The sequence below is a fragment of the Photinus pyralis genome, unplaced genomic scaffold (genome assembly GCF_008802855.1).
Source record: "Photinus pyralis isolate 1611_PpyrPB1 unplaced genomic scaffold, Ppyr1.3 Ppyr1.4_LG7, whole genome shotgun sequence".
In the NCBI taxonomy this organism is placed as follows: domain Eukaryota; kingdom Metazoa; phylum Arthropoda; class Insecta; order Coleoptera; family Lampyridae; genus Photinus; species Photinus pyralis.
In genome coordinates, this window is record NW_022170738.1 from 29,018,088 (window position 1) to 29,033,173 (window position 15,086).

Consider the following 15,086-nt stretch of genomic DNA (forward strand, 5'->3'; position numbering starts at 1 on the left):
TCAAATTCTATTGGGTTTTGAAATGGTAAAAAATACATGAAATACAAAACTGCTTCAAATTGCCCATAGGTTGATCTCTTTAAGAACGCACAAACTAAAATTTCGGTCTCGGAATATTTGAATGTTTAAGTTAAGTAGTTTATTTTATTTTATTCTGAGACCGTCACCAGAGGAAACACTTTGATGTATAGTATAAACTTGACATCCGCTGCCTTTCTTGGAAATCTTCAAGATGGAAAATGTCCAAAGCTTATTGAGACAATGTTGACTAAACATACCTGAGGGTTTGCGCAACAGAAAACCTCTTTGATTTTATGTTTTTTTATGTCGTCTCGTTTTGCGATTCTATTTAGCGCATTTTTTAAGAATTATACAAATGTGGTATTCTTTGCGTTTTGTCCGTATGTCTGTCCATGTATTCGTCCGTCCGGGCCCATTTCAGCGATTTTGAACGACTTTTAGGGGAATTGTCCTAGAGGCCTGAAATTTCTTGCAATAGGTGAGCCTGACGGCCATCACAGTTTGTTGTCTTAAGGGAGGTAAACTTTGCACAGTTGACCTATATACCACATGTAACAATCCTATAGAAAATGGTTGAAATCCAGTGACTTTTTCTATTAAGAAACGATATTATTTTCCTTAAAGTAAGTACACAAAAGCACAAATATCTCTAGTAGTTCAGAATATTTTTGGGGAAATTATTTAGCTTGTACTAAAACTTTGATAACGTTTGCATCGCAAAACTCTATGCTACCAATAAATTTATGTCAAAAAATAAAGCGTGTATTGAAGGGGCGTTCCCAGTCCCAGTGCCAGATTTCAAGGAAGATACACGGCCAAAGCAAATAAAATTTTTGCCTCCTGAATGAGATAATGAGAGATTTCTTTCTAAAGTTTTTGTTAGGAAAACAAAAATGAGAGAATTACGTAGGAGTAATTTAATTAGGTGTGTTAGCAGTCCACGGGTAAATTTTACCTCAGTATTTTATTAATCTAAATAGAATGTAACACAAGTTCTCAAAAAATGAAAAAAGAATGTGTGTTTTAATTTAGTTAGTTTTGAAGATTACAAGAGATGTTTTCATGTGAAACTTTTTTCTCTTCTTTCAGATTAAACGTACCCGGGGAGGACTTTTAAGTTTAAGCCCTACGGGGCCTCGGAGATCCATTACCAAGTAAGGAAGACATACACTCAACGCACGCACTTACGCTAAAAAAGGTAAAATTTGCATTTAAAATTTAATAACTTTTCCCGCAATGAATTAATTAATGTCGACTAATTGAAATTTAATCAAGCGTGAACGCTGATGAACGATTAATTTAACGACGTCCCCGAAGTAAAATTCGGCTTTCTTATCTTTCGCGCCCTAGTAATCGATGTTTTGTGCGTCCGAAACTGAATTCGGTATACTCTCATTATTTATAATGCTCGTTGTCTCTTCAAAAACCGACTATTGTTTTTGTATACCTCTTCAATTCCACATACCCAATGGGGTTATCACCATATGCCTCACGAGTTGCCCTGTTTTTGAAACATTACTTTACTGCTTTTCGTAGTCCAGCCAGACAGTAGGGATTTTTGCTCTATTTTTCAATATCGCCGTATTCGAATTCCACTGTGCCAGTGATCGTTCCATTGAGTATCTTCCGAATATTATCAAGGTAATGTCAAGGTTCTGAAGTATCTTGTCAAGCTAATATTGTTCATTATAATGTAACGAATTTGTCTGGGTGATTGGAGTCACTGAAATATGTGTCATTTTTACGCCGTGGGTACCAATCGTCTTTTTGTTCTCTAATGCCCTATGTCGCCTTCTAGTCGGACGTAAAGATAGGATTATATCCGGAATTTAACCTTAAAACATTTCTGAATCATAATGAAGTGAATCTATCGCAAAAAATGTTGTTTTTGAGATAGGTAATTAACAGCGCTATCAAATTTAGATGTCGCCATTTTAAGTTACTTCGCAATTTTGTTTTTGGATTCATTAAGGATGATAGAAGAGAGCATTCGTCTTCTGACAGCCAGAGTAATACGTAGCGTAGCTAAAGAAATTAGCGTCGTAAATGCGGCTTAAAAATAGTTCTCGGGATTCTCTAAACAATTCGGAAGTAACAATTTTCGATCGTCAGTTAAAGAAATTCAAGTGGCGTGCAGTTGTAAAAGGGATTCGATTTAAAATCTTCGAATGATAAAATAAAATAACGTCGCTATAATGTCCAGATTGTCTACTTTGCTCCAATCCCATTCTCAGGCCAGAAACGTTTCGCACTCACGTATGGAAATTATTTTAGTTATTCCCCCGTGATCTTTATTCGTTACTTCAAACAGGCAGAAGTCTTTAAACAAATTTTTAACCGAGTGGAAAATTCTTACACATATTACCTTAAATAATATCGAACTGACCAGTAATCCTCCCTCTCCCAACCTAACCTTTGCGCTTTCATCACTTGAATTCATACAAACTGAATATAAAACCCCATTTTTCATAAATAATCACAAATTTCAATACAAAATTAGAAAATAATATACCCAATATATGTGTATACGAGCATATTGAACTACGAAATTTGTCTAAAAAGTCTAAATGCGCCCTCTAAATCTTTCCTTGCAATTAAAAACAAATGAAAAACATTACAGGTGAAATGTTTTGCTATGTATATGGGCGTATGTTAAAAACCAGGCAAAAAAGTAATAAATCTTTAAATACCTAGGACTAGATTGTGCAATATTAATTTCAAGCTTTTTAAACCTAACATATTGGTCAATTTTTCGATGGATTTGTGGACACTGTTAAAATCAGCTGTCGGTAGCAATTTTTGCATTTTATCTCAACGTAGCACCATAGTGTAATGAACCCAAATAGCTTTTCATCGCGAAGTGTATGCCAAATGCGAGTAGTAAGTATTATATCCCTTTTTGTAAACCCTCTTCATGATCTCTTCAAATCTCTTCAAAATCTTCTCAAAATCTCTTCAAAATTTCTTCCAAATCTCTTCAAAATTTCCTCAGAATCTCCTCAAAATCTCTGCAAAATCTCCTCAAAATTTGTTCCAAATCTCTTCAAAATCTCTTGAAAATCTCTTCAAAATCTCTTCAAAATTTCTTCAAAATCTCTACAAAATCTCTTCAAAATCTCTGCATAATCTCTACAAAATTTTTTAAAAATCTTTAAAATTTCCATCCACCTCGAATGATATCATTTCGCGTGTTTAAAACTTCCGCTATCCGTAATATGCCATATAATAGTTTCTACTTCGATAGTTATCCTTTGAATTTAAGGGCCGCCAAACTTTAATTCAACCGTTTAAAACTTCCACTATTGTTCGTATTTATCGTAATAGTTTCTAGCTCGTAAATTATCCCGTATAAATGATAAGCGCTAAAAAGGTTTAATTGCGCTGCTAAAATTTTAGTTTGTTTTTATACGTTGGTACTATTAAACTTCGCTGCCATAACCGCGCTCATTTTTTTCCGCTAATAGTGCGAATCATTATGTAAAAACGGAAAGCACGTATGCGTTTTGCTTTCGACTGTATTGTAGTATTTTTTCGTGAGACAAATTGCTTTATTTTCCCTACTGAATACTTTCCGCTACCAACTTATGCAATTTCTGTTATGAATATGCTTTTAAAATTTAATTTTAAAACCCCAATCGTGTCATTCAAAATGAAGAAAATTTAATAACAACGAAAGCTTGTAAGCTTGATCACTTTTTTGCATTCTAATGAGTGAATGCGAGCTCTGCCAACTAATTTCTTTTCAAATCGCGAAGAAAAAACAATACCAGAAGCGGGCGGCAATTCGTTTTGATTTATGACGTAAAGTTTTTTCCACCTTGTAAAAACCAAGACTGGTATTTTTAAATTGTAAGTAAACGTAAGTTATGTAATTTTAAAGTTTGAAATTAACTGTCAGGGGAACGAAACTTCGAAAAAAGTGTACGCAATTCCCCATTTTAAGATTTGCCACTGTAAGACGAATAAAAGGCCGCGGAGGCCACCTGGCGGTGTATTTCTTAAATAATCGCAGAACAAGTTTTCGGATAGGTGTCGCGAGTTGTACGTTAATCAATGAGCAAACGGCCCTCTTGTACAATTTGAACTGAATGCTTGTTACTAAGACATTACTGCCATTCAAGGTGGGTGGTGGTTGATTTATGCACTTTAATTCCATAAAGACTTATTAATAATCCGAGACACTTTTGGCTCATTTGAGAAAGCGCTTTCTCGTATATTTAACCGAATTTAAAAATAGTTTTCGATTTTCATCTTTTATTGTGCAGCTGCAGTCAATACCATGCAATTTGTCCTATGAAAAGCAAACTGCTGTACGCTATCAATCTAGTGGCATTCAATCAAAGGGTGTATTGTGTTAATATTGCACCAGGCTCTTCCTAAGTACGTTTTATTGTGATTAATTGCCTTGAAATATGTATACAATGCGTATCTTGGTTCTCTTTCAAATTTTCCAAAAATAACGTGACGAAGTTTTAAGATTGAAATAAATTAAGTTTGCACGTGCAGAACAAGAATAGCGGATGCTTAAAAAAATAGTTGGCCAATTTTGTTGTTAAAATACCTTACACTGATTTCCGTGTACTTTCAGTTTTTGCTATGTGTATTAAGAATAGTTTGACATAGTTGGATCCCTAGACATAAATACACGAAAACGAGGATTCAATATGTAATTCCCCGGCGTAGTAGTTTGGAAAGTTTTAATAAACGGATAGCTTCTCAAAAAACTCCTTCAGTTTCGGATCCAATGACAAAGGTCTCGGGTAAATAGATATCTTTGGATTCATATTTCATTTTGGTAGCTTCTATACCATTATGAAAGATGGCATCCACTGTAAATTCCTATCATGAATCACTTGGTTTTTATACTGCGACGTCGATTGCAGTAGGAGCAAGGTATCAAAAAAGGAACTGTAATGAGATTAAATTCATCAAATTTTAAGCCCTTCAACAATTTAACAATTCTTCTTCTATGTGGTTGTGGACAAATATTGTGAAAGGGTCCGTCGTCACAATTTCTAAGTCGTAAACGTGCTCTGGATCATATGCCAAGATTCGAAATTTGCCTACCAGACACAAACAAAAGTCCCACGTATCTCACCTGACGACATTCGGATCCCGACAAAAATGGATTTCCTGACGTGTTTTACGTAAATTGACGAGATCTCGGTTCTGTTTCCAATATTTATCCACATGAGCATTTGACTATAAACTTGCCAAAAATAAACGTAAGGTAGTGCGTGTGGGTCAGAAGAATCATAAACAAAAATAACGCTTTCGCCCACTCTTTCTACTCATCCGGCAAAGCGTATTAAAGTTTTATGTTTTTAAATTACCTACTACACGCTTTAACATTGCCTATTTGCGCGATTAACTTGCACAAATTGCCAGTGCTTTCCCATAACTGCTACCAGTGTCTCTTTGGGAAAGATAAAGTAAAACAGATAATTGTGCATTCTAATGACATTCTTTTTTTTTAATTAATAAACATTTAATGAAAATAATTACAAAAAAAAGCTAAGGTTCCTAAAATACACTCGGCATTGCCTTTTTGGATTTCTAGACTGATTCGCTGGTAAATAAACTTTTTATGGTGCGTTTGTAATTGAAGCTAACTTCTTCAGCACATTAAATAATCTACTATTATCCAAAACCGTTCAAAAGATAACATTATAAGTTCTATTTCAGTGGAAAAAATTACACATTATTCACTAGTTAAGATAATATTTTTATTTTATAGCATACGAGTATGTTAAATTGACATTTTAATAGGTTTGAATGAGTAGACTAAGCCGCTCTTTAACCCTAAGGATAGATAAAGTGATCACTTTAACCGTAAGGGTAGAGAAAGTGAAACAGATGACTGTCGACTTAAATCGTTATTTTTTTGTTATTTGCAACATTTTCAATTAACTACATGCGAAATTAGATCACTCACTAGTAGGTGGGGGACACTTTGTAACCCGAAGGCCCAATTTTCAAATGAGTATAATTTTTGTTTGAAAAGTTAATTTAAAAAACTGTTCGTCAATTTTGTTCCTTAACTCATCAAGTATGTGCACAACAAATTTCGTGGAATTCTCTCCATTTTCGTTGTTCGGCCAAGAATTGTAGTGAAACTTTTTTTTCGAGTTTTCAAAAGCTAATTCCCGATTCGTCATTTCCATGTTCAAAAACCCCCAATGCCTAATTTCGTCAAAATCAGAATTTTTTTCGCACCCCCAAGTAGGAGTGCGCCCTCTCGTGGTAGGAATTTGGAAAAAAAATTTCAAAATCTGATAGGGCATACTCGAAAACCTATTAAAAGACGTGCCACTCATCTTTGTAACTCTTATGGTTGCTGAGAAAAAAATTTAACCAGTTTCACCAATTCTTTGGGGGTGGCTCCCAAAACGAAACACGTTGGACCCTCGGTTTATTTGGAAAAAGTGCTTGTCATGATCCCCTCTATCACCCAATTTTTTATTACATGCGCTCATGTAACACCCTTTATACAAAGTAACCGTGTAAGGTAATTTGAAGAAATTTTGACTATTTTTATTTCCCGACCAAGAATTTTCGTGGTAATATTTTTTTTTCAGATTTTCAAAACTAATTTGGATTCGTTTATTTACCCATTTACCCCAATCTCATTAGGGCGGCAACGATTATTAATTGAACGTAGCCCTTCTTTAACTGATTTTATGCATGAAGTTCTAAGTCTAATGGAAGTAGTAGAAAATTTACTCTTTTTCTCGTTTAGCCTGGTATTTCTTTGCTACTTCAAGGGATTTATTAAGATTTTCGTCGTGTTGCATCCGCCAATCGTAATGTCGTCAATGTAACAATGAATTTAAGTTGCCTAACTGTGCTTTCAATTGGTGAAATGCATTTGCCCCAATACAACTTTTGTATTTAATTTAAGGGACGAAAAAGATATATCTATGTACAATCATACAATTTTGTTAGCTGGTTGTAAATCGCCAAAACCCATGTCTGTATGTTTTATAGAAGCGCCGTTATCTTAAAGACAAGCTTTATCAATTGTACTAGTTGTTTCCAAAATTATGGCAAACTTCAAAAATCAGTTTACTCATAATCATTCTGTTGGTTAATACTTACAATATTTGAGATCGGCCCTTTTTTTAAATGCGGTTATAAAATCAAAATCTTGAAATGATTCGCTTCTTTGCGGATAGTTCAACATGCACCGCAGAGCCGCCTAAGGTGATCGCTGGTCTGTGTACAAGTTTTCATCGTCAAATCAAAAATCGTAAACTTTTTCGTTACCATGTAACGGGTCCGTCAGAAAGGATGGACGGATTTTAAAAAAATTCTATGACCAAAGTACGTAATTCCAATCAACAAGTTGTTATGTATTTAAATTGTTCACAAACATGGGGAGTTCCAATTACGCAAAAAAGTTTAAGTAGACTTTCGATTTTAGGTAGGTACTGGATACTGAAACTTGGAGGGGGGGGGGTCTTCTCTTTCAAACGCGACATACCCCACCACAATCGGACCACCCCACCCTGAGTATTAGTTCTAAAAGCATCCATCCTCACTGACGTACCCGTTATAATATTATTAGTAAGTGATTTTGTTACTGTGTCACCCCTCACGTTACAAAATACCGAGCAAAACACCCAAATTATTGTGAAACTCGGCCTTTACTAGGAAAAATTGTGAACTATTGATAGCAGGTGAGTATCTGAGAGTTACCGTGCCTAGCCTATGATAATCACACGGGAGGGGGGGGGGGGCAAAGTAAGCAGAGGGGGGCCATGGTAGTTGTTTCTTTTTTAAATGATCTAATAAATGTCAACATAGCCAAAAATTTCACCCCCTAACCAAAACATTTAAAAACCCGCGCGAATATGTCTTGTATGAAAGGGGGGCTAAATTGAAACTCAATTTCAGTTTTTACATTTGATCCCCTTGATTACCTTTCACATTTAGCGAAGGTAAAACTAAAATTTTGGGCAGCCCAACTGTAAAAACTGTTACAACTGAAGTAATTGATTCGCCGCAGGATATTTCTTAGAAAATTTCCAAACGGAGCATCAATTCTTCACACTTTATTTTAAAAGTTGCCTCTAAAAGTAATATAAAATTTTTCTTAAATTAATGATTCAGTCATCATATTTAACAATTTTTGGCAAAGTTGTAAGTCTAGATCCAAAGTACCGTGTGTGTCACTTGATGTCAAGATCTTGTATGGTATGCCAAACATTTCGATGTGAGATCGATGTGAAAGCATTACTTGTATAATAGGTATCTACTTGGACACTCTGGGTCTAAATGGAAAATTAAGAAAACATGCCGATCCCATTATAAATAAATAAATTTGGAGTGTAACACATTGTCCAATTGAGTGGAAAAGTAAATTTAAACGAGATTTTATTTTCATTGAAGAGGAGAGTTAACTCTCCATCTGCGTGTCTGCACCAATCTCAAAAATAATCCTGGCAAAGCTCGGTACTCACCACAGATCTTCGTCTAAATATTCGAGATTATAAATCTAATCGTAAAATCGTGAAATTAATTCACAGCCCAAACGTATTCGCAGTAGGCAAAAGGTCATTAATAAGAGCTGAACAGATGACGGAAAAGCCATTAAACCAGATAAATTGCACCTTTTAGCTGGTGGTAGTGGAATTCCTTCGTCTTAATAAAATAATAGTAATGTCCGAAATCTATTTATATGTACGTTCTGGCACCTTGTGGATAAAGGCAGCGAACTTCTTTATATTTTGAAATGTTGTTTACAAGAATGTTTAGCTTTGTAGTCATCCTTTGATGACTTGACAAATTTGGGTTTTAGAAACTTTGAGCACGATTCCACCGTTTGATGTCGGTTCGGTACTACTTCAAAATGCAAACGCCCTTCTGGTCAATAACACACGCTGAAAACGTGGGAAAAATAAGAGAGAGCGTCGCTCTTAGCTTAGTGACTTGTCTATTTTCTCTATCCTTGTTGCTAATTATAAAACCATGACAGGGCCAAGATACACGTCACGATATTACCTATAGCAACCTCCGTATTCAAAATATATTATAACCACCTTCCAACTAAAAACCCACTCGACCAAACCTTCCAACTCTATAAAACTTAATCGTAATTTAGCTCAGATAGAGCGCCGGCAGAGCGTTGTAAAGTAGGTAGTTCAGTTTCTTGCACCGAAAATCTAATTTTGAATTTAGAACCTCAACAACTACATACCGTGCTGCACTAAATACGTGATGAAATAATTTCCCTTAGAACGTAAGTTTCGTGATGGAGAGGCTTATAAAAATTAACCGCTTTGCCATATTCTAACAATGTTTGCAATGCATTTCGGATGCTGCGATTTTATTAGCCTAATAAAGAAGGTTGGCTCGACGTCACTGTGAAGGCGACGCGACGCTTATTCAGAAGTATCGAATAACTATAACCTAAGATTTACCTTCACAAAATGTTTAATACCCTTATAATTAAATAGGCGCGTGATACATTAACACGCAGCGCTTTATTTATACAACTTGCAATTTTATTTATAGAACCCTTTCAAGTCTTAACTGCGACCGCTTAATTTTTCGTATATCCTACGGATCCCTTAATTTACTCAGAGTGACGTCTGAAAAATGCTCACCTTTCTCAAACCCCAATAAGAACAAGGGCGCCTGTGTACTAATCCAATATTCAATTACGCTTGGCAAATACCAATTTATCTACATGTCTCATTTTTAAACGCACTTGACCCATTTTTTCCGCACTTTTTAAAAACTTTTTTTCTTACAGAAACATGGAACAGTTTGAACAACTGCTAACATGTGCCATTTGTTTGGATCGGTACAGAAACCCAAAGTTACTACCATGTCAACACAGTTTTTGCATGGAACCATGTCTGGAAGGATTAGTCGATTACGTACGACGCCAGGTAAAACGCACATAAATGTATAAATTCTTAACCCGAACGTTCTAAAAATATGCGTCGCATAAGTTAGTGTCTCCTGCAATAATTATTTTTTTCTTCTTGCTCCAGATTTGCTTCAGCTAACTCGACAAATGATGGCACTTTTCAGCGTGCTTTCATTATCAAATTTGCAATGCAATTATTTCAACTTTGAGATTTTCCGGAAACGTAGCATGGAATGACCACAAAGGCCCAAGAGTAATTGATCAACTAATTTTGAGTTTTATTTGTTCAAATTGTATGCAAACGATCGCCAACTTTTTGCGATAATCGCTAAATTTAGACCGAAAAACGTAAATCATTCTTATTGGTTGCTCACTCGTTCTCTTTGTAAATATGTCCAGCGCAAAAGGGCTTTATCCTAACATGTGTCCTGTTTCGAATTACTTACAGCTTTTAGGACGACGCGAGATCTCCATGTGAAATCTTTAAATAATTCATTTTAGGTAAAATGTCCAGAATGTCGTGCGGAACACCGAATTCCGTACCAAGGCGTACAAGGCTTTCCAACCAATGTAACTTTGCAAAGATTTTTGGAACTTCACATAGAAATAACTGGGGAATTACCGGATCCGACAAGTGGCCAAATAATGGAACGATGTAATGTTTGCTCGGAAAAGGCGTACTGCAGCTTTTGCTTTCATTGTGACAAAAAAGTTTGTCCCGATTGCAAGGGTGCACACATGGACATCTTACGCAGGGAAATTTGTCGAATAAATAATCAAATACGTCGAAGCATTCACAGATTGCAAGATTCGCTGTCGCTGGTCGAAAGGAACACGCAAAGCATTCAGACGAATTGTTCATCAGTTTCGGAGGAAGTTGAAGAAATTTATAGAAGATTGTCGAAGGCGCTTAAAGATCGAACGGATTACTTGAGGGGCGAGGTCGACAGGTATCTGTGCACGGAATTGAGAACTTTGACGGGTTTGAAGGAAAATTTGGAGCAGGAAATATCGAATATACTCAGCAACTGTGATTTAGCAGATAAACATATAAACGAGAGCGTGGACTGGGACGATTGCGAACTGATGGATGCCAAAGAAATTTTTCTCAAGACTGTAGAATTCATCAGAAACTTTGAGTATGAGAATTCGGATTATGGTCGGAAAGTGAGGCTAATACTGGCCCACGACCCTAATCAACTAGTTCTACATGTGGCAGGATTTGGGGATCTGAATATTGCTCATCAACAGTTTGGAGGTGGTAGTGCCTTACTGCAACCACCGGGTGGAGGACCAGGTTTAATGCGGTCCAAAAGTGATCACAGGTTAGCTTCACAATTTAGGCAACAGGAAGAGAGGGGCTATGATAAATCATACGGTGAAGGTGGACAGGAGGATCTTCCCTTAGGAGGACGAAAGTTTGGCGACCGAACAACAAGACCAACCACCGCTAATACTGACAGGTATGATCGATATGGAAGAGGAGGTGCTACAGACTACGGTGATGAGTATGAAGAAACTACCAGACCGGCGAGGTCTCGATATCGGTCTCGCTTCAATCGACATGCACCTGCGGAGAATGACTCAGATACTGAACCTGCAACACGCGGGGTTCGTTTCAGTGAACAACACAAGGAAAAGGAACGAACATTGGACACTGAAGAAGTAACGCGAGGTCCACTAAGCGGAATACAACGACTGGCAGACTCCCCTCGCGTAATGAAGAAATTACAAGAAAATGAAACCAACAAAAAGAAAGAAAAGGAAAATCCGCCACTACAACCAACTACTCCACCAAAGGCTACACAACCGACTGTGAAAAAGCCACCTCTCGCCAATAGACAAGTAAGCGAAGACGACGAAATATCGAAAATTAAAAAACAGAACAAAGGAGCTACAACATCCACAGCCCCACCCGAACCCTCCCCCACAGTAACAGTAACAAAACGCTCTGATGACGTAGAAGATAGACACGCAAATACCCGCAGAACTCCAGCTCCTGAGGTGAGTGATGAGTCGTAACTGCACCACATGTACCTGATTAAGTGTAGCAAAAGTACAATAACAGAATAATTGTTGCTTGCTGTGAGTTTAATAACACTTCAACACTTAGAACACACAATTCCGATCACATACTGGCATGTTTCTGTTTTGATCAATCTTCTTGCATTCAAAGAAGACCAAGAGCTCTTTGTTCTGTGTGTGTATGAAACAAGAACATTCTTCCACCTAACACACTGTTTTCCCTAGGCCGCATCATCTGATGAAGATTCCGATGCTTCAGAAAGCTCAGTCCAACAAACTCAACGAAAGACCACAAAAACCCCAGTCGTGAATAGGAGAACTCCAGCTCCGGAACCAGCACCAACGCACAAAAAAGCGACTCGCTCGACGAGCTCAGACTCGACAACCTCTACCGAATCATCAGCATCAAGCGCTATCCGAAGTGGTGCAGCACCCGAAGAAACCAAACCAAAATATACACCACGCGTTACTGATACAACACCAGAACGTACACGTGCACTTTCGACAAGCACACCCAAAGGTTCGTCTAACCAAAAAACATTTCAAAGCCGTTTCTTACCAAATCGAACTCCTACAGTAGTACCTACGCCACCCTCCCCTAAAGAACCAGAATCAAGCAGCGAAGAAGAAACAGAAAGCGAAGAGGAATCTGACGAGGACACTCCAAAACCGACCGGTACCGCTGATATGTCCAAAACTGACATTGGTGCGTTACTAGCGCGTAGTGCTCACGCTAGAGACTCATCAGATTCATCACCTAAAAAAGACGAGCCACAGAACACAAGATCTAGATATGAAGACTCTCCAACGACATACTCTAGAACGAGGAGTAATGAAGAACCTACGTACACAAGTCGTTTTATGAACAAAAATCGCACACCTTCAACCACAACCGATGACACAAAGACATCAGATGACACTGACAAATACTCAAGTCCTAAATCGCGCTACTCTGCATTGAAGGATAGAAGGCAAAGATTGGCTCGAAGCAAAAGCAGTCACGCCTTCGGCGATGATGATGAAACAGACGAGCCGATTTCGCCGACAACAGCAAATCCAACCGCCTACATGCAATCGCGAGGTTACAGCTCGACGACATCTGCTAATGATCTTGCTCGAAGTCGTTCCTCGCACGCGTTAAAGTCACGTGAAAATTCGCCCGATCGTACAACAGCAAATGAAAAGGACGGTGCCGCGCTCAGCTCTTGGGCGCGCTACCTTAAAAACAAATACGGCAACAGAAGTTCCGGTAAGGACAAGGACTCGGGTTCCGGAACCGGCACATCATCTGGCAGCAGTGCGAGCGCGGCTAGAAGATTGTCGTTGGGACTTCCATTGAGGTCATCAGATGTCGGGAGCTCAGATGACGACCAAAAAAACATGTCAGGCTCCCCCACTACCCCTACAGCAGTTACGGTGGCAGCAGCCGGTAAGTCTTAAACTCGTCGACCAAATCCTAAAAGTTTTAACGCAGGTATCGCAGCGGCAGCAGCAGGTACCTCCCCTAAGGAACAGTACCTGCAAAAGAGCAATTTACTGTTCAAGATAGGGGGGCGGGGGAGCGAGCCCGGATTATTTACGTGGCCGAGAGGTGTGGCCGTAGGACCCGATAACTCGATCGTGGTCGCCGATTCATCTAATCACCGCGTACAGGTGTTCGATGCCAATGGGAACTTCCTGAAGGAGTTCGGACAGTATGGAAACGGTGAAGGAGAGTTTGACTGTTTAGCCGGCGTTGCAATAAACAGAATTGGACAATTCATTATTGCGGATCGCTACAATCACAGGATACAAGTAAGTGACTCCCATAAAATCAAACTCCCATGGCTAAATTGATGTGTTTAGGTATTTGATCCCTCGGGAAGGTTCCTGAGGTCGTTTGGTAGTCAAGGCGCTGCAGATGGTCGCTTTAATTATCCTTGGGGAATTACGACTGATGCTTTAGGTTTCATTTACGTTTGTGATAAAGAAAATCACAGAGTACAGGTGCGTACCTACTTTATTGTTCATTGGGAAAGTAGACTGACGACCTTGTGCAGGTTTTCCAATCCGACGGAACCTTTGTTGGAAAATTTGGTTCAATGGGAAATAAACCAGGACACTTAGAGCATCCCCATTATATTGCGGTTTCAAATACGAACAGAGTGATTGTTTCCGATTCTAATAATCATAGAATACAAATTTTTGATGTCAATGGGAAAGTCCTTTCGACGTTTGGCAGTGAGGGCTCAAATGAAGGGCAGTTTAAGTTCCCAAGGTAACGGCCACATAACTAGATCATTCGCAACCAATTTACTTTATTGCTTGCAGAGGTGTTGCAGTGGACGATCAAGGCTTTATTTGTGTGGCTGACTCTGGAAATAATAGAATTCAAATTTTCCATCCCGATGGTACCTTCCTAAAGGCGTTTGGCAGTTGGGGTTCAGGTGATGGCGAATTTAAAGGGCTTGAAGGAATTGCTGTTACACCAAACGGAAACATACTGCTATGTGATCGGGAAAACCATAGAATCCAGGTGTTTTAGAATAATAACTTCATATTTTGCAATTTCTTTATTTACAAATTTTAATATATGTGTGTTACTCATTCTGAAATAAATTTGCATTTTATCTCACTGTTGTCCTTTTTAAAAACCCTATCTACAGTCGACAATCACGTTACACCACGGTCTATATTATGGATTCTGGTGCTGTCGCGGGACACACATTTTCATTCTTTCTATAAAAAAAAAATATTTAAATGGCTCTAAACTGTGCCTTAGGGTGGATTTTAACTTGGAATGAGAAGAAAGAATAGGTGCTACCTGTTCTCAAAAAATAGGTACCTACCTATATCACCACATCATATGATAAAAACACTAATTCCATCAAGATAGGCATGAATGATTTCACCATTTATAGTAGGTACTAAACCTACTACCAATTTCCCTCAAGTTCACTACCTGATTAATTTAAATGAAAAAATTCACAGATTTCGCAATCCATACAACCATCGGAAATGATAACCGCGCGTATCACACGCCATATGTAATACACATATAAGCCTTATATTCACTCGGGATGACATGGCTCCACTCGCTCGCAAGCTTGCTCGTGTCGTAAACTTTCTGAATAATAGCAAAAATAGATCTCAAGGATTATATTCTCTTGGCAGCCAAAGAAAA

The 15,086-nt window shown here is 38.0% G+C and overlaps 1 protein-coding gene across 2 annotated transcripts; it reads left to right on the forward strand.

The window, feature by feature from the left end:
• Positions 1 to 9,106: 9,106 nt before the first annotated feature.
• Positions 9,107 to 14,537, forward strand: LOC116175737 (RING finger protein nhl-1-like). Of its 2 annotated transcripts, XM_031494007.1 has the most exons (9): positions 9,107 to 9,262; positions 9,779 to 9,917; positions 10,400 to 11,902; positions 12,149 to 12,443; positions 12,501 to 13,352; positions 13,398 to 13,717; positions 13,769 to 13,909; positions 13,963 to 14,180; positions 14,234 to 14,537. In XM_031494007.1, exons 2-9 carry the CDS (start codon positions 9,783 to 9,785, stop codon positions 14,445 to 14,447), a joined length of 3,678 nt encoding a protein of 1,225 aa, XP_031349867.1. In that variant the 5' UTR covers positions 9,107 to 9,262; positions 9,779 to 9,782; the 3' UTR covers positions 14,448 to 14,537. The 2 variants fall into 2 exon arrangements, with proteins under 2 accessions (XP_031349867.1, XP_031349866.1); XM_031494006.1 differs by having other exon boundaries at positions 12,149 to 13,352.
• The last annotated feature ends 549 nt before the right edge of the window (positions 14,538 to 15,086 follow it).